Consider the following 20829-nt stretch of genomic DNA (forward strand, 5'->3'; position numbering starts at 1 on the left):
TTAAGGCTTGTACAAAAGAAGTAAATAAAATAACGATGTTTCTTCTTGGCTGGCTCATCATTAATGGTGGTATGAAGAGGTCGTTGAGAAACATGGTAGAGTCCAGCAAAGAGCACAATAAAATGAAAGAAATAAGACTGACCAAAAAAAAAATGAAAGAAATAAGAAATTGATAGGTTGAAATTTATTGGTATATCCCAATCTTCTTCTTCTCGTAAGAAAAAGCCCAATATTCTGTCAAATATATATATATATATATATATATATATATATATATATATATATATATATATATATATAACACCCAATATTAAATTATTATTTTTATTTTAAAAAAGGGTGAAAGTGTGCAACAATGAATTTCCCTGCCCATGTATGTTATAGTATTTTTGTAGTTGAAGTATAAAATTATCTCCAAATAATAATCAACATATAAATAAAAGCATCAATCAAAATATCAACTAGAATAAACAAGAGAGATCAAGCTAATTTATTGATCTTCGAAATCGTGGTAATTTGATGCCAACAACGGCAAAATAAATAACCCTAAAATTATTAATGGTGATAACGTGCAAAATAATAAACCATTACATAAATCCAAGGGACGTGACAACAACTTTAAAAGTTTATCCATCTCATAAGCACGGACTCTTTTCGAGGATGAATCATACTCGAAGTTACAAAAACAACTCGAATTTATCTCATAGTAAATGTAACCCATAAAGAAAAATTGGAAGAGGAAATGGTTTTGTTATTTGCTGTCGTGCATCATTTTTTCTCCACCGGAAGTGTGTTACTACTTACATCATTTTTATTTATTGGCACAAGCAATAGACAAATTTATTAACAAAATTAAAGTAGGGTTGGATGGATATATTTGTGTTTTTGCATACACGTGAAGAAAAAGAATTAAGCTTTTGAATGAGTCATTTAAACCATATATGGATACTTACATAAAACCGTTTTTTAGGTAAGAAAAATAAGGCAAGGCTTGACTGAGTCAAGGTTGGTAAATTTTCAGAATAATAAAACGTGTAAAAGATTCATTTTTGGATAGCCTTATTTTTTTACTAACTTTTGAAATAAAATAACTCTAAAATTACAAAATTTTCTTCCTCCAAAAAAACCTAATACTCTGTCCAAACAAAACCAATATTAAATTATTATTTTTAAGGTCATATAACTTGTGTCATATAAGAGTAGTGGCGGAGCCAATAAAAGTTAGGTAGGTCACTAAAATAAACTATAGTATATAAACACAAAATGAAAATTTTAATAAAATATAAGGGAGTACTTTAAAAAAATGAATGACATATTTTACTACTACTATGAATTTTGAAATTCTTTTTTTATAGTACAATTTTAATTGAAGAGATTTTTAGTTGACAAGACAATATAAAGGAGGTTTGAAACCCCTCGCAAATTAGATGATAAACATGACAAAAACCATGTAAGGTCACTTTTTGAACCGTCGAAAACAAAATCGTTAAAAAATTATTTAAAATCTCACTAAATGGACCTGTGATGTTTAATTTTTTTGGGTAGGCCACTATACCATTTTGTGGGAATTTAGATCTGCCAAAAACTAAAATCGCTACTAAATTATTTAAAATCCAGCAAAATAAAAAGATGGTTGTTAATTTTCAAATTTTTTCTAATGGATAGTGGTCCATCCCAGCTCATGAAGGGTTCCACCGCTCCTAAGAGCACAAGGTCGGAAGTTAAAAACTAATATTTATATTAAAAAAATAAAAGTTTAAACTTTAAAATAAAAAATACACAGTTTTCAAGATTTTCTTTCAAATTTTAGTTTTTTAAGTTGTGCTCCAGGATACAAGTTGATATTTCTCTTATTTTTATTTAAAAAATTGTGTTAGTGTGCAACCATGAATTTCCACCCATATTATTATAGTCTTAATAAAAAATTAATGAAAATAAGTGTGTGCAAAGTTTAGCAACCATGAATTTCCTTCCTCAAACGTATCCTGTCATGTTGCTTCTATGTACTATTACTTCAAAACCTACCATGTTATATTAGCAAGGCATTATTATTGTGTCCTTTTTTTACCCCACAACCTATCTAATCACTCACCAAATAAATTCATGAACAACACATCTTAATTCCATTGCTTTCTCTCCCTCATCTTCATCTCATCCTCTTCTTTCTGAAAATAGCATAAACCTTTCTCTCCTTACTTCACTCTAAATCCATTCATACCAAACAATTAATCCTGCAAAATAAATAAATGGCTCTTGCTGGTTCTGAAGTAGAGCTTAAAGTTCAAGCTATGAATAAGAAGAAAACTACTATTTCAAGAAGCTGGATTTTGCTAGACCGTGATGGTAGAGATATAGTATTGGATGTGGATAAGTATGCTATTATGCGTTTGGTTGAAATTCATGCAAGAGATCTTCGTATAATGGATCCTCTTCTTTCATATCCTTCCACCATTCTTGGAAGAGAGAAAGTCATTGTTCTCAATCTAGAGGCAAACACACAAAAATACTTTGTTTCAATACAATCATAACTTGTTCTGTTTTTTGTTCTGTTTTTTATCTTGTATTTTTTCTTTTGCAGCACATAAAAGCTATAATCACTGCTGAAGAGGTTAGTATAGTATCTTAATATGAAATATTAGGGTATCTTTAAGTGACTTTCTTTTTTAAGAGCTTTTTATTTTGTTTAGTAAAAATGATGAAGTGAAAATGGAAAATTTGTTTGTTTATAGGTATTGGTTAGAGACCCAATGGATGATGATGTTGTGCCTGTTGTTGAAGAGCTACGAAGAAGGTTACCACTTAAGGTAAGTGTTGCTGGTCAAGGCCAAGTAGAAGAAGAGTTGTGTGTTCAAGAAGGTGAAGGTGGAGAAGAAAATGGTAAGTTTTTTTTTTTTTTCTGATATATAGAAAAAAAATGACACTAGTCATTAGAAACTCGCACACATATGAGTGGAGCAGCCGGAACTCAAACCCAATTACGGCATTCAACCTAACAATTATGGCTTTTTTATTAGATTAGAACTTGTGGATAAGCCTTTGTTTTGTTTGTGAGAAATACATTGTATCGGTATGGGATTTTTATTTTATTATCATTGGAAAGATCTAGTGTTGTGTAGTTTCATGGCACTTCATTTATTTATTTTGATTTTGGGTTGTTTTTAATAATAATGGGAAATTGACTTGTGGTGGTTTTGTAGAATTTCCATTTGAGTTTCGAGCTTTGGAAGTTGTATTGGAGGCAATTTGTAGTTTCCTTGATGCACGGACAAGGGAGTTAGAGACTGCTGCTTATCCAGCTTTGGATGAACTAACCTCTAAGGTAATCAAATCTTTGTATTATGAGTTATTTTGCTCTTAATTAACACACTATTTCTTGCAAGAGAGTCTAAGTAATCTAGAATTTGAATAAGAATCTGAAAGTAACTAAAGTCTAACAAATAACCGTTAGTTAGGAATAAATTCGGACTACTTCAAAAGAGTATTATTTTGCTCTCTTAACATGAATTTCATTATATCTCATTTTTAGCATCATATCACCCACATATCACATCACATCTCTATTTCTTATATTTTTTATTATATTTTTTATTAATTCTCATAATAAGGCATACAATGTTTATATAGACTTGGGCATATTCATAATAAGATAAGTGTACCCTAACTTACTCAATATTATCCCCTAACAAGATACCTTCTAGATCCTTTTAGATTAAGGTGAGTCATAATAACTTCTAGAACTAGCTGAGTCAGCACATTAGTACTCATTATTCTAAATATACTATCACTTTTGCACTTAAAATTTAAATTGCATATATAATATGTACTATGTACTAAGGTTTTTTTTTGGAAAGGCGTGATATAGTAAGTTGTAACACATGAAAAATACTGATTAATTTTAATGTTTGGATTTTCCTATAATATATATATGTTGTCACAAAATTATGGTCCCTTGTACCCGTAATAATCGTCACTCTGGTTGAATTACATTTGTGTACAGATCAGCAGTCGTAATTTGGATAAAGTGCGAAAATTAAAAAGTGCAATGACTAGGTTGACAAATCGTGTTCACAAGGTATGTTGAAATAACAAATAGATTTTTTAGGTAATTTTTTCTTTTCAAAAGGCCTAGCCGTCAAATTAACTGTCTCAACGGTTTTCATTTTCCTTAAACATGTTTATAACCAAGAGTTTTCATGATGGAACTTAACTTTGATTAATAATTTAATTTCTTGTAGATAAGAGAGGAACTAGAAAACCTACTTGATGATGATGATGACATGGCTGAACTTTATTTATCAAGAAAGTTGGCTGTTTCATCCTCTCCCTCAAGTAGCTCTGATGGTCCCAATTGGCATCACAGTCCATATCAAGGTTCAAAAATACACAGATCAAGCAGAGGAAGTGCAGCAACACTTCAAGGGGAGAATGATGTTGAGGAACTTGAGATGTTACTAGAGGTTATTAAATTCTTCATTTCATTTTGCAACACATAAAGTTGGCTACCAGAAAAACCAATAGAAATTAGAGACTAAAATAAATGAAAATCTCTCATTTGGCGTCAGTCGGCGTTGAAGCTGTCTGATCAAGATCGGACAGTTTTACAGTGTTGACTGCAGTTGATTGCATACAGTCATTACTGCACCCTAATCCATTTCCATGAATTAGCCTATGATGTATTGAACTGAATAATGTTGTTCTTTGCAGGCCTATTTCATACAAATTGATGGCACGTTAAATAAATTGACCACGGTACTAACGGTGAACTAAACTACATTTTACATGTAATCTTTCTTTCTTACTTATTATAATTTGATTTCTGTTTTACACTTTAGGTGCGAGAGTATATTGATGACACCGAAGATTACATCAACATACAGGTAAGTTTCAGGGCACAAAATTAAGTAAATTCGTTCCTTTGTAGATATTAAGTTCTTAATCTCTTACAAATTTGCACACCATTGGTTTGTAGCATGAATATTAATAGCACTTTATAATGGGTTGTATTTGCATGAATGCAGCTTGATAATCACAGAAATCAACTGATTCAGGTATAATTAGCCAAAATTAATGTATTCAAATAATATGTTATTACTTTTTATATCCTTATTGTGTGTGACATATATGCAGCTAGAGCTATTCCTAAGTTCCGGGACTGTTTGTTTATCAATATATTCATTGGTGGCTGCAATATTTGGCATGAACATTCCATATACATGGAAAGAAGGTCACGCATATGTATTTAAATGGGTATGTATACATGCCCCTGCATAAATATTAAAAGAAAAAGAGAATAGGTTGTTTTTTATTCTGATTTTTATATATTTGGGTATCAATTGCATCTTTAGGTGGTGATTCTTACTGGAATGGTTTGTGGATCCTTCTTTTTGTCCATAATATTGTATGCTCGACGCAAAGGTCTTGTTGGGTCTTGAAATGAATGAAAATTGATGCGTCTTGTTGGGAGGTACCAGAATATTATAAAGTGTACAGAAAGTGGAAATCCAAGGCCAATTTCGATATTTAGCACCAAAATTAACAATACTATAATTTGTTTTTTTTTTTTAAGATAATGCTAGATTTGTTGTAATATCATTTTTTCTTAAAAAAAAATAGGTGATGAGATGATGTGTCGGTCTAAGATATAGAAGATCTTTGAGCTCAAAGAATACTTGCAAAATAACGGTAGTTGCGGTCAATTTATGTGTGCAATAGCTTGATTTATAATGGCTTTTAATTGTGCGCAAAATAACAGTTGTTTCAAAATTCATTTTTTAGGTTTTACGAAGAAATAACAGCAGGTGCAAAATTCACTTGTTAATTGCAAAATACAAGTGGTATTCCTTAAAAAAATATAGGGTTAAATATGTTTTTGGTCCCTATAAATATATTAATTTTTTGTTTTAGTCCCTCTAAAATTTTCCTTCAACTTTTAGTCCCTATAAAATTTTCAATCACTACTTTTGGTCCCTATTTTAAAGTTAATTTTAGTATTTTTGAATGAAATTGTGCAGAAATGTGTAGAATATTGTAAAAATATTTTCCAAAAAAAATTAGAATTTTTTAACTAAACATAAATTTAATATGAATTTTTAACTATCAAAAATATAAAAATTCATATTAAATTCATGTTATTTTAAAAAATTCTAATTTTTTTTGGGATAGATTCTTATAATATTATGAATGTTTCTGCAAAATTTTATTCAAAAATACGAATTCTACATATGATTTTATTTTAAAGGAGGGACCAAAAGTGAAGATTGAAAATTTTTAAGGGACTAAAAGTTGAAGGAAAATTTTAGAGGGACTAAAACGAAAAGTTGGTATATTTATAAGGACCAAAATCATATTTAACCCAAAAATATATATAAAGTTCAAGTGGTATTGAAGTTTGATTTGAATTATATGATTCTGGTGTCAGTGGCGGAGCCAGGAATTTCATAGAGCCTGAGCAAAAAATTTATCGAAACTTCATGTGACATAATATATATATATATATATATATATATATAAATAGTCATAAATCGAAATAAAAGAGGTTCATCATTTTTTTCAACAAAAGTACAACTTAAAATAAGAAAGATGAAATATAACCTGTCAATAGCGTGCTAAATAAAATTAGGAGGTAAATGTTCTTTCCGCGACCTCTTTCGAGTGAATGTTCGAATAATATCAACATCATCAAGTGACTTAAATATCTCCCGCTCGGTGTAACATATCATCAAGTCGTTCAACCACCCATTGTTGATATTGTTGCGCAATTTAGTCTTAATAATCTTCATTGTTGAAAAAGCTCTTTCAACGGAAGCTGTCGACACCGGCAATATCAAAGCCAACTCAATGAGTTTGTAGACCAATGGAAATACCAAATGTTTCTCAGTTTGAACCATCTTCATAGCCAAACTTTGAACATCTTCACAAGAAGAAAAGGAAACATGCCTTTTCATTTGAAGTACATAAGTATCAAGTTATTCCCTTATTGTTCCACGGTCATCATCAGAAAAGTCTGCATGATAAATATCAGCAAGAAGAGCAAGCTTATCAACATCAAACTTGGAGAAGGAGTTCTTGGGATCAAGACATGAGAAGCAATCAAGTACAATGTTACTTCCTTCACTAAAGCGATGATCCATCTCCACACATAATTTGTCAATAGCAACATAAAAAATCTCGGCACGGTAATGGTGAAGATTAGTGACGGTCCTCCCTTCTAGTCTTGAACGACCCCGAACCGGTATTTCTTCATCCATATTTGGCACCAAAATACCTTTAGCAACACAAAATTCTTGTACATCAACAAATAAATTATCCCAACCACTATCTCTCAATGTGGCCAACTGAGCTTTGACGACATTAATTAATTCCATGGCACTAACAATCTTAAGATCTTTTCTTTGCAAGATTTTTGAAAGCTCGTTTGTGATACCAAACAACTTTAACATTAACTTCAAAATGAAAGCAAATTTAAAGCTCTCCATTTTTTTATCAAACCCGCCGCTTGAGATGGTCCACGTCCATCTTCATGAACCATACTAAGCACCACTAACACGGAGGACCACATCTGATCCAAACGAAGCAACATAGTATGATATGAACCCCATCTAGTATCCCCGGGTCTAGCAAGAGTAGATGATTGGTTCAAGCCCCTTCCTGTAGATATCTCACCACTCTCAAGTTTTTTCAAAATATCTTTGTGTTATGTCTCCATCAAAGCATCCCTTCTCTTGCAAGATGCACTCGATGTTGTTATAATCAAGGAGATGTACTCAAATAAATCATTAATAGATGAGCAACTACTAGCAATAGACACAATCACCAATTGCAAGCAGTGAGCATAACAATGGACATAGAAAGCATAAGGATTTTCATCTAGAATCTTTCTTTGCAAACCATTAAATTCACCTCTTATATCTGAAGCTCCATCATATCCTTGCCCTCGTATCCTTGAAATAGATAACTTGTAACGATCAAGAATACAATAAAGAGCATTCTTTAGTGCCTCAGAAGTAGTATCTTTGACATGATGTAGAGCAATAAATCGTTCCACAACATCCCCTTTGTTGTTCACAAACCTAGAAATATAATATGTCAAAGCAGTTTAATTGTAGCATAATGAAACAGTGAATGAGGCATTATTAACGTGAATAAGGTTCAACATGGTTTTATGATTGAATAAGGATGCGGGAAAGCAACATAGAATAAATATGCCTAAGAAAATCACAGATGCTCTTTGACGGATAATATAAATTGGAAAATATAACTACTAACCTCAACATCACCGCCATTTGCTCTTTGACGGATATATCTCGTGACTCATCAATAAGCACAGAGAATTGTTTATCACCAAGCTCTTCCATAATGACATTCATAACTTCATGTGCACAACACTCTGCAAGTTCCTTTTGAATGTCACCGGAAGTCATTATGCAATTTTTTCCACCACGGTCAAAAGCATATCTCACTTGTTCATTATTAGTTTTTACTTAATCTACCATCTCTCTAAAATTACCCTTGTTTAGAGAAGTAGTTTTTTCATCATGGCCACGGAAAGCAATGCCTTGTGCTATAAGATATCTAGTACAATCTAGAGAACAAGTCAAACGGATCTTATACAATTCTTCGGATTCCTTAGTTGCTTTAGCTAACATACTTTCTATGCTTTGTCTTTGATTATTATAATCATCATAATGCTTGATACATGAGTTGTGCATACTATTATGACTACCAATATGATCTTTTAAGCCTTTAGATGCATGCTTCCAATCTTTAAATCCGTCTTTGATGAAGACATCGAAACCAAAGTACTTGCCCCCCCGGGTTGCTTAAATAGAAAGCAATAGAAACAACAAGCTGCATCCTTGAACTCACTGTATTCAATCCATGTATACTTCTTATACCATGAGCTACAAAATGCTCTTCTTTGACTCCCAAATAGAGTACGAAGAAAACTTGACAAATTTGGTTGCATTGGACCCTTCAAGATATATGCCCTCCTCACTTGGTCTTGAATATTCGGAGCATATGTATGAATTTGTTTCCTACGACCTGGATCACGTATAATCTCAATTGGATTAAACTCATTGGCCACATTAGGTGGTGGTTCTTCTACTTTGGCTTCCGGTTGCACAACATTCACATTACTTGTTCTATTAACCAAAAATCTCCTCATCTCTGAAAGTTTATACGGAAGATAATATATCACATATGAGTTTGAAAACATCACAATTCACAATTTTAATTCTCATCATTTCATATAATTTTTTTACTGATCTGATAAAAAACAAAGCAGAACAAACAAAAAGAAAATGAATGTTAAGAAAAATAAAGGTTAGAGAATCAAGTACTTGTGAATTTAGATACCAATTCTATCAACAAAAATCACAATCGCATAGTATAAGTACCACACAAAATGAAAGTATTTAACAATTAACACAAAATGCACACATTATAAATTGAAGTTGTGATAATCACAACCTTGAACCTTATAATCAAATAATGTATTTAATCCTTGTCTGGAGTACTATCACCTGCAACCATAGTCTATTAATCCTTTCTCTTTAATTTGTTAAACAATGTCACGCATTTTCATCAAATTGATTATGGGCATATTCCATTTTCTTATAGAGCGCATGCAATATAATAATAGGGAAACCATCACTAACATGAGTTCTGAAGAGGAGTGTACATCCGGAAACAATCACTATTTTTGCACTGTCTATATATAAAAATTACACATACAATTATGCCATCTAAAAGTGCATCTTAAAAATTAGGAACATTATTTTTAAACAACTGACTGGGCTTAAGTCCAAAAAACTACATAGGAACTAAACAAAGGAAATAAACATCCTTAAAATTAACATTAAAAACCTGCTCCACCTCTTGAGGAGGTTGAATTAATCAGAAAGTATCAGTACTAGAAGTACATCTCAGATTAGCTAAGATATCCACATCTATTAGATTCTTCCTTCAAAAAAAGAGCTTTCATTTTCTTTAATGTGCTCCAACCTGCAGCACTACCATCTTTCGCATTATTTAAGCTGTGAACAATCGTATCTCCAGATTCCTTATGCCACACTTTCTTGCCATGCATTCATACAAACCCTTCTTTCCTCATTAATATGAACCTCATTCTTTTTTTTTTTTTTTTTTTTTTTCTTTCGCACCGGTTTCCGACCCACCAAAGGTGGGCGACTAATCCGGCTCATGCGTAGAGGCATGCGCACTGGCCAAGCGTTGTTCCCCCTGGGAATCGAACCCGATATTCCCCGGGTACGTCCTTGGAAGAGCTCCCAATCATAATATGAACCTCATTCTAATAGCAAGGACAAAGGGAAAAATACGCCCTAGTCATTAATACACCCGGTCATATTATGACCGCCCGTGTGAAGATTTTTTTGGTGGGTATCATAAATATATTTGTCATCGTTCTCTGAATTTTGAGATCTGTTTAGATTTTGGTGAGCCTTCGTGGTCCAACTTACCTAAATATTTCTTCATAAAAGAAGTTATTTGTGAATTTTTTATTGTCGATTTTCCCCCATATTTTTTTACGTCAAAGATAATTTCATTGACAAAAGTATGACAAAAAAATCAAAAGTCAAAACGACCTATACAAGATTTACCATCATTTGCAGGTACATTTTGACTTAAAGAGATTTCTGATTTCTTTAAATTAATAAGTTGATAAAAAAAAATATTGATAATAACTATAAGAATCCTTGAATGGTCTAAACATCTTGAATAGAATCCATACAAAAAGTGAGACTATCATTCATAGACAAAATAAATGATTAATTTTCAAAAACCCTCTAACAATTTGAGTTCCATGAAGAACTTTATCTTCATGTGCATTATTTAGACATTTACAAATGATCAATAACCGGTATCCAAATTCAATCATTGGTTATAATAAAATAATTTTTAATTGTCATTTAAGTACAAGTTAGATAATAAAATATTGTTAGTATTTTGGGGTGTAGTAGAGGTTCTCTCTACTTCTCTACACTATTTAAGTTTTGCAACTAGACCCTTTTGGGGGAAATTGCGACTGTATTTTATTTACACAATTTACTTTGAGACCACTTCCTCCATTTAGGTTAATAATAATAATCAATCATTTGAGTTGGTTTGGTGATGTTAATTTGAGACTTTAAAACGTGTTTCTTTTAAGGTATCAAGTTTGATTCTTCTAATGTATTTCAATGTGGACTAGTTCATATAAAGTTCAATGGACGGTGAAATTTGACCATTCAGATTAGTCAGTCATCCAGACCGAATAATAATAATAATAATAATAATAATAATAAAATACATGTCCATTGTTTCATGAGCGAGTAGATAAATTAGTCATCCAAATTATAAACATTGGTCCAAATTGTCTTTCGTTTTTGTGAATTGACGGATAGATCGCAAAATTGTAAAAATAAATAAATGAATAATCAATCAAAATAACTCATATGTTTTTCAAGCTGAGTTACTTGCCATTTTCCAAGGCCTCTTGTTAGCCAAATGGATGAACATTGATAATCTCATTTGCTACTCTGATTCCTTACATGGTATAAATCTCATAAAAGACCCTCCCATAAAATACCATGTTCATGTTGTTTTGATTCAAGACATGAAAGATTTAATAGAGCAAAACAATATCACTATTTGTCACAACCTTCGGCAAGGAAACCAATGTGCGGATTTTATGGCCAAATTTAAAGCTTTATCAAATATGGACATCCTCATTCATCCTTCTCTTCCGGATGACATTATAAGTCTTCTCAAAATCTACGCATGAATTTTTTTCTCTAAGATTAGTTCTTTGTTTTTCTGTTATCCTCCTTTTCTTTTTGTTGTTTTGATTAGTTTTGTGAAAAAAACAAAAAACTCGTGTTAACTTTTGACAGTAGAGATTATGATCTAGCACATGTCACATTATCCATAGATCATACATAGATTAATTTGTCTATAAAATTTTGGTCATCTTATAGGACAATAAACTTGGTGGGTAACTGCAATTATGTGGGAATTACCATCAAATTAGTCTTCAAGAGAAGGGACTTAAATTTTACCGACAAATTAACTTTTAGTATGGTGACATTATTAGTTATTGTAACACATCATAATCTCAAAAGACTATTTTGACCAACATTTTAAAAGATAAATTTGCATATTCACTTCTTTTTTTCTTTCCACATTGCCAAAATCATCTTTCTCTCTTTGACTTTCAGTACGTCTTTGAAGGGGATTAACCACTAGATAAATGATTTCATAGGCCATGAGTCACACTATTGGTCATGGCAAATCTCTAAAGTGTGAACTCAACACACTCAGGCATGCAGTGGTGCTGGTGAGGGAGGGACCCTTTGGCAGTTAATTAGCAAAACATGTAGACCACATGTTACTTTGTGCTCTCGTTGCTCAGCATAGCCAATTGAAATGTCTTGCTTAACTTTGATAAGAAATTTCAACTGAAACACCTAACATTTTTTCTTTAACCTATTTGCTAGATTAGGAGGATTGATCAAATCTACCCCTAATCCAGAGAGAAGCAAAGGACATTTGGACACATAATTTAATTACATTTTAACTCAAAAATTAACAACTGCCCGCTACAAATCTAAGATCCATTTGGGTCCTCGTGATAAAGCATATAAAGCTATAATATTGGACAGGAAATACATAAAAGAAAAATATATGACTATACAAAATATGAAAAATTAAATTTATTATAATATTTTGTTTTTATTGTAACCTTATGACTCGTTTAATTTGTAAAAAAAAAAAGGGAAATGATGTCAAATATAGTAACATTTGTATCGAGAGGTGTGTAATCAGTACGTTAAAAGCTGAAAAAGTATTTTTTTTGATTTAAAATTTTCTCTTTTGACTTTCTTCAGGACACTAATTAACCTAATAAAAAAAAAAAAACATTATCAATCTTTTAGAGAGAGGGAACAAAAAAAGAAAATTTAGAGAGAGTAAGCTGATAAGTCAAAAAAGAGAGAGACAAAAAAAACGGATGTGATTTCGGTGCATGTCAGATTCGATTCTATCAAACCGCAAAACAAAATGAAACCTACATGACTCCTCTAAAGAAAAATTCAAAGGAATGAACACCTCCAAATTACATCCAATTCTTTTCTTTTTATGTAATTCTCAAGTTCAATGAATTCAATACCTCAAAATTACATCCGATTAATAGCGTATTACTATAATTTTCAAGTTCAATGAATGCAAGTCATTGCATATATTAAAGCAACACACATTTTAATATATATTTTTCAGCATATTTTTTTAATCTCATCAAATTCATATGAAAACCACGTGATTTAGTGAGATCTATATAAATTTTAACCGATCAAAGAGAATATGTTAAAAAGTATTTGTTTATTATGATTCGATTCATAATAGAGTTAAAGAAAAAAATGTTAGGCAGTTGAGTTGAGTATCTTTTTTAACAAATAAGAAGTCTCAGTTGAACCTCCTAAAGAAAACTAGAGTTCATATATAAGTAATTTAATTTTGATTTGAAACAAAATCGATCGATTACTTAATTTATAATATTGTTTATAAAATATTTATCTTTAAAATTAGGCTTGAATTCAAAAACAAGAAAAAGAAAATGTGTCTAAGTAATCATGTTAGATGTCATAAACATTTTTGGACCTATAATCTCAACGTTAAATAGTTCATAAACACTTTTTAATAAAGTTGGTTAACCGTGTGAATATTTTTTTTGAGCAACAATGTAAATATTATATTATATGACTTAAAAGACCGATTTGTAATATAAAAAAAAAAACTTAAAAGAACAAATTTGCAACAAAAAAAAAAAAAAAACTCAAAGAACTAACTTGTACCGTAAGCATCTAACTTAAAGGACCGCGAGAGATATTTGATTTTTTTTTAAACGCGGTATCCGACTAAGGACCGAATAATTTGAGGGTTCAATCTCATCATCGACTTGTAGTACTCTATTTAAAGGTAGAGTAAAAATTTTTATAGACTAATTCACCAAATTTGACATTAAAAAAAATTGAACATGAAATCTTAAGAAGAGAAACACACTTCAAAATTCCACCTACGCCACCTATTAAATGCATATTTGGATGAGGTGAGATTGAAAAAATCACAAGTTGCCCTTTTAGCAAACTTACGTAAACATACATTGTTCTTTATTTATTTTTAGTTAAATAAAAAACTTTCACATATTTTCAATCTTATTATATTTCTGTGATTTCGTCGTCTTTATACGATTTTATTTGTTTTAATTTTTCATTTTTTTGCGTTGTATTTTTTTATTTTCCATATTAGTACAATTTTTATTTGATTTAAATTGAAAGATTTTGATCCATAATTTTAATGTGTCAGAACTTTGCAAAGACATGGACATGAGTATTTCAAACACATATCTATACACATGAGTACTTTATTGTTTTATCCTAATATAACATAAGTCCGGCTAGTAATTGTTTAAAGTAGTTAGTTAAATTGGAGCTTGTTGAGTGGCACCACACGCCGCCTAGCACCGCGATCTCAACCTTAGCGCACGTTATCAAAAACCCAACTTCTATAGCTGTCTTTGGTTGAAGTGTGGAACCATAACTCATGTCCTTAAAATATTGACTCAAAAAAAAGTCCTTAAAATAATTCATTTATTTATTTGGGTAGAAAAGTCCTTAAAATATTTTAATTTTGTATGAAAAAACAAAACTAAAATTCACCCAAAAGCTAAAAAAGAAAAGAAAAGAAAAAGAAGCAAGAAATCATCAAGAATATAAAAGACACAAGAAAAGAGAGAGAAACGAACGACTTGGTTTGTGTTTGTGTTTGGTACTTTGGTTCATTTCATGCTCTTTTCGATTCAGATCATTCACAACGCAAACTCAACACAATCTCTCTCACCAAATCCAACACAACCCACGTCAAATCTCACCGACCCATTTCCTATTTTCACTTCTAAAATCCTCAACCACCCTTTTTCAATTCATCTCCGATCAGGTTCATATATATATATATATATTTTACGTTTTCTTGTTTCTTTTTCTCACACACTTTCTCTTGTATTAATGCACTTCATATTGATTCTAACGATAATGGACGTAAATTTTAATGTTTTTCTCGACAGCATGCAGCAACTGAAGGTAGATACGTGTTGAATGAAAGTTAAACAGAACCAACAAAGATTCGTAACAATCTATAATTAACGATGTCGAATGATGTTGTGAAAGTGAAGAGAGAAACGATTGCAGCATGCATGACCTGTCCACTATGTAACAATTTGTTCAAACAACCTACAACTATATCTGAATGTCTTCACACGTGTAAGCTCTTCGATCTATAATTTAATTTCACTAATTTTTCATCTTTTCTTTCATTTTGCATTACCCATCGTCTTATTTTTCAACTTCTTCATGTGGGTCACTGTTCATTCAGATTCATATGGTTGGTTATTTCGTAATTTTGATGATTGTCAAAAAAATTATTTATTTATTTATTTATTTTTCTCTCTCTTTGATATTTTCCATGATGCTGTTGTTTCTGAACTAAGAAACATTGGTGTTTTGGATTGGTCAAATATTTCAGTAGTTTTTGTTGTGTGTGTTTTGCACTTGTGCTGGCTCTGGCTGTTACATTAATAATATCCTAGGTGGAAAGTGGTTTGAACTTTTTACTACAACAAAACAACCACACTGTTGACTGGTCATTTAGTAAAATTGCTAGCTTCTACTCAGTCTTACTACATGCAATGCAACAACAATATTGTAGTATAATGTACAATGTTGTGTTTGTGTATTTGTTATTTAAAGTTTAATTTGTGTTCTAATTAGCTATTTATGATAAAATAGTTGTTTGTTCATTTGAATTTAGCGTGAACTATATTGAACTAAAAGTTGTACTATTATTGTTATCTGTATTCAGTTTGCAGGAAATGCATTTATGACAAATTTACTGATGAGGATTTGGAATGCTGTCCAGTATGCAACATTGATTTGGGTTGTGTTCCACTTGAGAAACTAAGGTAAATCTTCTCTGCCTTTGACCAATTTTCAACTCATTCTTATTCTCTTTCAAACTTCTACTTCTTCTTTTAAAACACATTAGAATGTACCTATCATAATTTGAGTTGACCAATATGCATGAAAATTGTGGATGTAACTATATAAGCTCTGCCGTGAGTGTATTTTTAAGGCTGGTTTATGACTTTATGCTATGTTGGTGATATCAATTTTGTTGCCTTATGATACTAGCTTAACAAAGATATCTATACTTACTGCTTCAGTGTTTTGTCATAATAATACATGCATGCATGTAATTATAGGGAATTATAATGTTTTGAATTGTATATCTTTTGAAAATTTATTTGATGGTGTATATGTATTGTAATGCTAGTAGTTTTCTTTCAATAGTTTTCATGACAGATATATCATAATAAATGTAATATGGTTTAAGACATATTATGTAACGGTAAAATGTAACAATTATGGTTTACTTTTGACTGATTGCATTTAATTAGTTTTTTATTTGAACATTTAGTTGGAAATATAATACAGAAGAATATGGTATAACTGGTTAACACCAATTAGTTGGGAGATAGCATATGTTTAGTTGAGAATGTTGTTATTGGTTTTCTATATCTTCCAAAAGAATGTATTCCTTTGAATTGTTGCATGCTAAGTTACAACCTTGGTTTCTAATTACCATTTATCAGGCCTGACCACACTAAGCAAGATGTAAGGGCCAAAATCTTCCCCTTAAAGGGAAGAAAGGTGAAAGCACCTGAACCTGAAGCTGTCGCCGCCTCAGAACCATTGCCAGCTAAAAGAAAGGAGAGATCTCTTTCGTCTTTGGTGGTCAACACACCAAGGGTATCTGTGCAAACAACCATGACAGGAAGAAGAACGAAACCTACCAGAAAGGCTAGCAGTCTGCGGTCCTCTAGTTTTTCCATTGATAAATCAATTAAAAAAGAGGCAGAACTACTGGATGACTGTCCCGAGAGTTCAAGCTCACCTGAAGCTTCAAATAAGTTGCGTCAGAACAACGGACAGGTAGAGAGAGATATCCTAGCTCTCCACAATACATTGTTGTATTTCCTTGTTTTATTGTGTAGCACCGACACTTCCGATGAAGGCGTGACTAGTGTTCGACACATGTCAAGACACCAACATATGCCGTTACATTCAAATATTTCACTTTCTCAAAATATTACCGGTGTCGACACCTGTGTTAGTCTCAGTGTTGGGTCCGGTGTCCGTGTCTGCGTCAGTGCTTCATATTTATTCATTTGATTTCTGACATTGTATTGGCACTGGTTTACTTACATTCTTATGCTTGAACTTTAACTTGCTGCAGCAGAGTGAGGGTAGTCAATCCGCACCAAATAGAGTAACAGAGAACGATTCCAAAACATGTGACGCAAAGATGGATCTTTGGAAACCGTTGAATTGTTTAGTAGAGGTCGCAAGCAGGACTAAATCTTTGAAGTCTAATAATATACAAGGGTCTGATGCTAAACCAGAACCTGCTCAAGCAAATGAGAGTGGCTCTCAAGTGCAGAAAATCAAAAATAAGGAAAAGAAACGCAAGGCAAAAGTTGAGGATGAAAGTATTAGCCCATTTCCCGTTTCTTCAGATACAGCAAAACCCAATAAATTGCGCAGAGTACGCAGGAAAAAGGAACCTTTTGGAGAATCAGGCATATCACCCCAAGCTGTGGTTGATTCTACCGGCAGTAAACTCTTTAAGGGTGGTCCAATTTGGTTCTCCTTAGTAGCTTCTGAAAATCAGTAAGATATCATCTTCCGAACTTAAATTGATAGCTTAAAATCTTATATCCTATGTTCTATAAATCCTCTTTCAGGATATCAAAATATCATGTACTAACTTCAGACTAATGATTCAGAGAAGGAGACACACCCTTGCCACAAATTCCTGCAAGCTATGTGAGAATAAAGTAAGTTCATTCGGACTCCATGGACCTGTGTCAAATGTTGGCTCTGTTAATTACTTCAGTTTCAAGTTATTTCATGCTTTAAAAATTGGAATATTATACTCGATGCAATGCATAACACCTTAGGCTATTGAATGATAGACATTTGAATCTGTATACTGTTATTCATGAATGATATGTATAAGCTAAGCCTATCTATGTATAGTAAAATTCAAGCAATAACCTTTCAGTGGCTGTGCTTTAAAATAAATAGTGTCTTAGTATTCCATTTTTTAACATCTTATTTACTTATGTAATAATCAACACATGGTAAAATAAGTATAAAAAAAATTAAATTTTTTGAAGGAAAAAAAAGAAGCTAAAACACATCTGAAGAGCTCTAAACATTTTTCCTATTTAAGATATTTTCCTAAAAAAATATTCTTCTATTTAATCATCTTCAACTCTTCCACAACTACAGAAATTCACCTTTTTTGGTGTTTGCCTCTTGGATACATTTATCTTTCAGATTTCACCAATTACATGTCATCGTCCTCAATTATTTGTAAGGTTTAAGATTGGAGGCCATAATTAGCTAGGTGTTATCTATATTTCATTATTGTAAACTTATAGATATCTCTTTACTAGCCTTTCAATTTTCGTTATTTTTTCTCTCAAGTGCATAAGCTATGTGAATTCGACGTAATGCATAAGCTATTTTAGCATAGGGAAAACTAAATGTAAAACAGATCAATATTGAAGATTCATCAGCAAATTTGAATTTTAAGTAACATATTCTTTCAAGAAATCCACAATTGTATGTAAATGCTTTTTTTTTCATCAATAAATAGTGCAATTAGAATATGATAGCTCTCTGGATTAAATTTTTATGGTAATTCATCTATACCTTGCTGAATGGTTATGTGTATCAAGATTAAATGGTTTCATCTAGCTATTGAATGACAGAAACAAGCTTGCGAAACTATTTTCACTCTATTTTTGCTGCTGCTAAAGCTTGATATGATGAGATGTATCTGAATTATACCATGGTATCCTGTCTAACATAATATCTCTTGTATTTTCCACAGGGATGGAAGCGTACCTGTCTCATTTATCCAAAAATACCTAATGAAGAAACTCGATCTGACCAATGAAACTGAGGTAACTCAGATTCGTACATATCTTAAAGACATTGGTTCATTAGGGAATAACCTGGCTTTGAAGATTTTAGTCATGTTTTTATAGAGAGAGTGCATGTTAAATGAAATCGGAACATTGAATTACAATTAGTAGCTCAAAATTAAACAATTTAGATGACATCAATAATTACAAATCCCACATGTATCTTTTATTAAATATGAGAGAAGATCACATGGAATTTGTAAATAATGGTGTAATCTAAATCATCAGACATCAATATTAATTTAATGATTGTTTGCAAGTAAATGTTCTTATTTCTCACCATAACCAAGTGCTTTCACCAGCTCACATTTCTCCTTCAGATAAAAAGTTGATAAGCACAAAACATTAAGGACAGTTAAAGCCTTCACAATTCAGTGCAATATTCCAAGGAGAAGCTTTAGCAATATATTCTTTTAACACAGCATCATGTGTTCTTTTGTTATAGTAATAAACAATTCGCTGTCGTGGTAGCTTGAACTGCACTACAGTGCTCCACACATGTTGTCTCACTCTTTGTTAATTTCATATTGCAGATTGAGATTATATGTATGGGACAACCAGTTCTCCCTACATTGACACTACATAATTTGGTTGAGCTGTGGCTTGATTCAACAGCGTCCACATCACACCGAATTCCGGCTATTATTGGATCCTCAGCAAAGGATTTTGTCATGGTCCTTGCTTATGCCCGGAAATCTCCACGCCCTTGATCATGGTTACCCCCCCATTGACATCACCTTGGTAATCATCACTGCATCATTGTTGCTGGCGGTACTATATTAGATAGAAATTCTTCCTTCTCCATAAAAACAAACCCCTTCTGTACCATTAGTTTAGAGCATCTTGATCTGGTTTGGTCATACTGTAATGATCATTTTATCCGGATTTTTTAAGACTGTTTTTCCCTTTTTTTTTTTTCCTTCCTTTTTACATTATCTTGTTATTCCAATAATTTGGAGTTAACATGTGGATTAGGTAGCTACAGCCTACAGGCCAACATACTGGTCATAAGATATAATTTGTTGGGAATTTGATATTTGAATGGACAGTTTTTTTTTTTTTTTTTTTAACCTTTTCGTTTGTTTTAACCCCTAATAAGAATGCAGGGCAACAAATTGTGCAGAAATTGAACCAAATTGAATAACTTTATACCATTTGAGAGTAATGAATTCAGTAACACACTCTATCAAAGAGAAAATGAGATGTGGCTCTATCATGTTAATAGGGCAACTTTATCTATCTCATATTTAATCACCACATAATTTTGGAAGGGTACTTTCAGACTGAAAAAAACCGTGTTATTGTTTGGAAGTATACGTCTAGCTAGAGGGTAAAAAACAATGTTTCTTCTTTTACGTAGTCACAATTCAGAAATCCCTCTGATATGCAATTCTCTGAACTCAATGTGGCCATATCAGCTTTTTGTACTGAAAAGCTACTAGTATTATGTAATGCAAGATTGTGCTGCTGCTGCCCGCATCAAAAGATCATATGCAAGATTGTGCTGCCCGCCTAAATATTACTCCCTCCATCTTAGTTTAAAAGAGTCATTTGCAAAAAAAAAAAAAAAAAATTCTAAAATAACATAGTCATTTTACTTTTTAATACTCCATCTGTCCCAAATTGTATGTCACTTTAGAAAAAATATTTGTCCCAAATTGTATGTCGCTTTACAATACGAATGAAAAATTAATGTTACTTTTCCTATTATATCCTTAACTATT

General features: G+C 31.8%; 4 protein-coding genes across 6 annotated transcripts; 2 read left to right on the top strand and 2 right to left on the bottom strand.

The window, feature by feature from the left end:
• The first annotated feature begins 1979 nt into the window (after positions 1–1979).
• LOC25499204 (magnesium transporter MRS2-I) lies at positions 1980–5696 on the top strand. Its single transcript, XM_013594378.3, has 11 exons — positions 1980–2489; positions 2579–2608; positions 2730–2877; positions 3198–3319; positions 3998–4072; positions 4236–4457; positions 4705–4749; positions 4833–4877; positions 5019–5048; positions 5128–5247; positions 5346–5696. Exons 1-11 carry the CDS (start codon positions 2247–2249, stop codon positions 5430–5432), a joined length of 1167 nt encoding a protein of 388 aa, XP_013449832.1. The 5' UTR covers positions 1980–2246; the 3' UTR covers positions 5433–5696.
• Positions 5697–6965: 1269 nt separating this feature from the next.
• Positions 6966–7475, bottom strand: LOC112416718 (uncharacterized). The gene has a single exon (XM_024771064.2). The coding sequence runs from the start codon at positions 7473–7475 to the stop codon at positions 6966–6968; it is 510 nt and encodes a 169-aa protein (XP_024626832.2).
• Positions 7476–7693: 218 nt separating this feature from the next.
• On the bottom strand, positions 7694–8420 carry LOC120577079 (zinc finger MYM-type protein 1-like). The gene is made up of 2 exons (XM_039828015.1): positions 8266–8420; positions 7694–8069 (listed from the first exon to the last, which is right to left on the bottom strand). Exons 1-2 carry the CDS (start codon positions 8418–8420, stop codon positions 7694–7696), a joined length of 531 nt encoding a protein of 176 aa, XP_039683949.1.
• Positions 8421–14766: 6346 nt separating this feature from the next.
• On the top strand, positions 14767–20147 carry LOC25499205 (E3 ubiquitin protein ligase DRIP2). 3 transcript variants are annotated; one of them, XM_013594383.3, is made up of 8 exons: positions 14767–14991; positions 15119–15314; positions 15913–16012; positions 16703–17042; positions 17350–17780; positions 17897–17947; positions 19012–19084; positions 19639–20147. In XM_013594383.3, exons 2-8 carry the CDS (start codon positions 15200–15202, stop codon positions 19813–19815), a joined length of 1287 nt encoding a protein of 428 aa, XP_013449837.1. In that variant the 5' UTR covers positions 14767–14991; positions 15119–15199; the 3' UTR covers positions 19816–20147. The 3 variants fall into 3 exon arrangements, with proteins under 3 accessions (XP_013449837.1, XP_013449836.1, XP_039684104.1); XM_013594382.3 differs by having other exon boundaries at positions 14768–14991; positions 17347–17780; XM_039828170.1 differs by having other exon boundaries at positions 14768–14991; positions 15126–15314; positions 17347–17780.
• The last annotated feature ends 682 nt before the right edge of the window (positions 20148–20829 follow it).

Source organism: Medicago truncatula, chromosome 7 (genome assembly GCF_003473485.1).
Source record: "Medicago truncatula cultivar Jemalong A17 chromosome 7, MtrunA17r5.0-ANR, whole genome shotgun sequence".
NCBI classification, from domain to species: Eukaryota; Viridiplantae; Streptophyta; class Magnoliopsida; order Fabales; family Fabaceae; genus Medicago; species Medicago truncatula.

What these genes read in the sequence shown, in the direction of transcription:
- LOC25499204 (XM_013594378.3), top strand. Translation starts at nt 2,247, where the DNA reads ATGGCTCTTGCTGGTTCTGAAGTAGAGCTTAAAGTTCAAGCTATGAAT. An exon ending in CTATAATCACTGCTGAAGAG is followed by an intron (nt 2,609 to 2,729) that starts GTTAGTATAGTA and finishes GTTTGTTTATAG; the next exon opens with GTATTGGTTAGAGACCCAAT. An exon ending in ACGCATATGTATTTAAATGG is followed by an intron (nt 5,248 to 5,345) that starts GTATGTATACAT and finishes TTGCATCTTTAG; the next exon opens with GTGGTGATTCTTACTGGAAT.
- LOC112416718 (XM_024771064.2), bottom strand. Translation starts at nt 7,475, where the DNA reads ATGGAGAGCTTTAAATTTGCTTTCATTTTGAAGTTAATGTTAAAGTTG.
- LOC120577079 (XM_039828015.1), bottom strand. Translation starts at nt 8,420, where the DNA reads ATGACTTCCGGTGACATTCAAAAGGAACTTGCAGAGTGTTGTGCACAT. An exon ending in CAAATGGCGGTGATGTTGAG is followed by an intron (nt 8,070 to 8,265) that starts GTTAGTAGTTAT and finishes TTATATTTCTAG; the next exon opens with GTTTGTGAACAACAAAGGGG.
- LOC25499205 (XM_013594382.3), top strand. Translation starts at nt 15,200, where the DNA reads ATGTCGAATGATGTTGTGAAAGTGAAGAGAGAAACGATTGCAGCATGC. An exon ending in TGCGTCAGAACAACGGACAG is followed by an intron (nt 17,043 to 17,346) that starts GTAGAGAGAGAT and finishes AACTTGCTGCAG; the next exon opens with CAGAGTGAGGGTAGTCAATC. An exon ending in TTAGTAGCTTCTGAAAATCA is followed by an intron (nt 17,781 to 17,896) that starts GTAAGATATCAT and finishes CTAATGATTCAG; the next exon opens with AGAAGGAGACACACCCTTGC.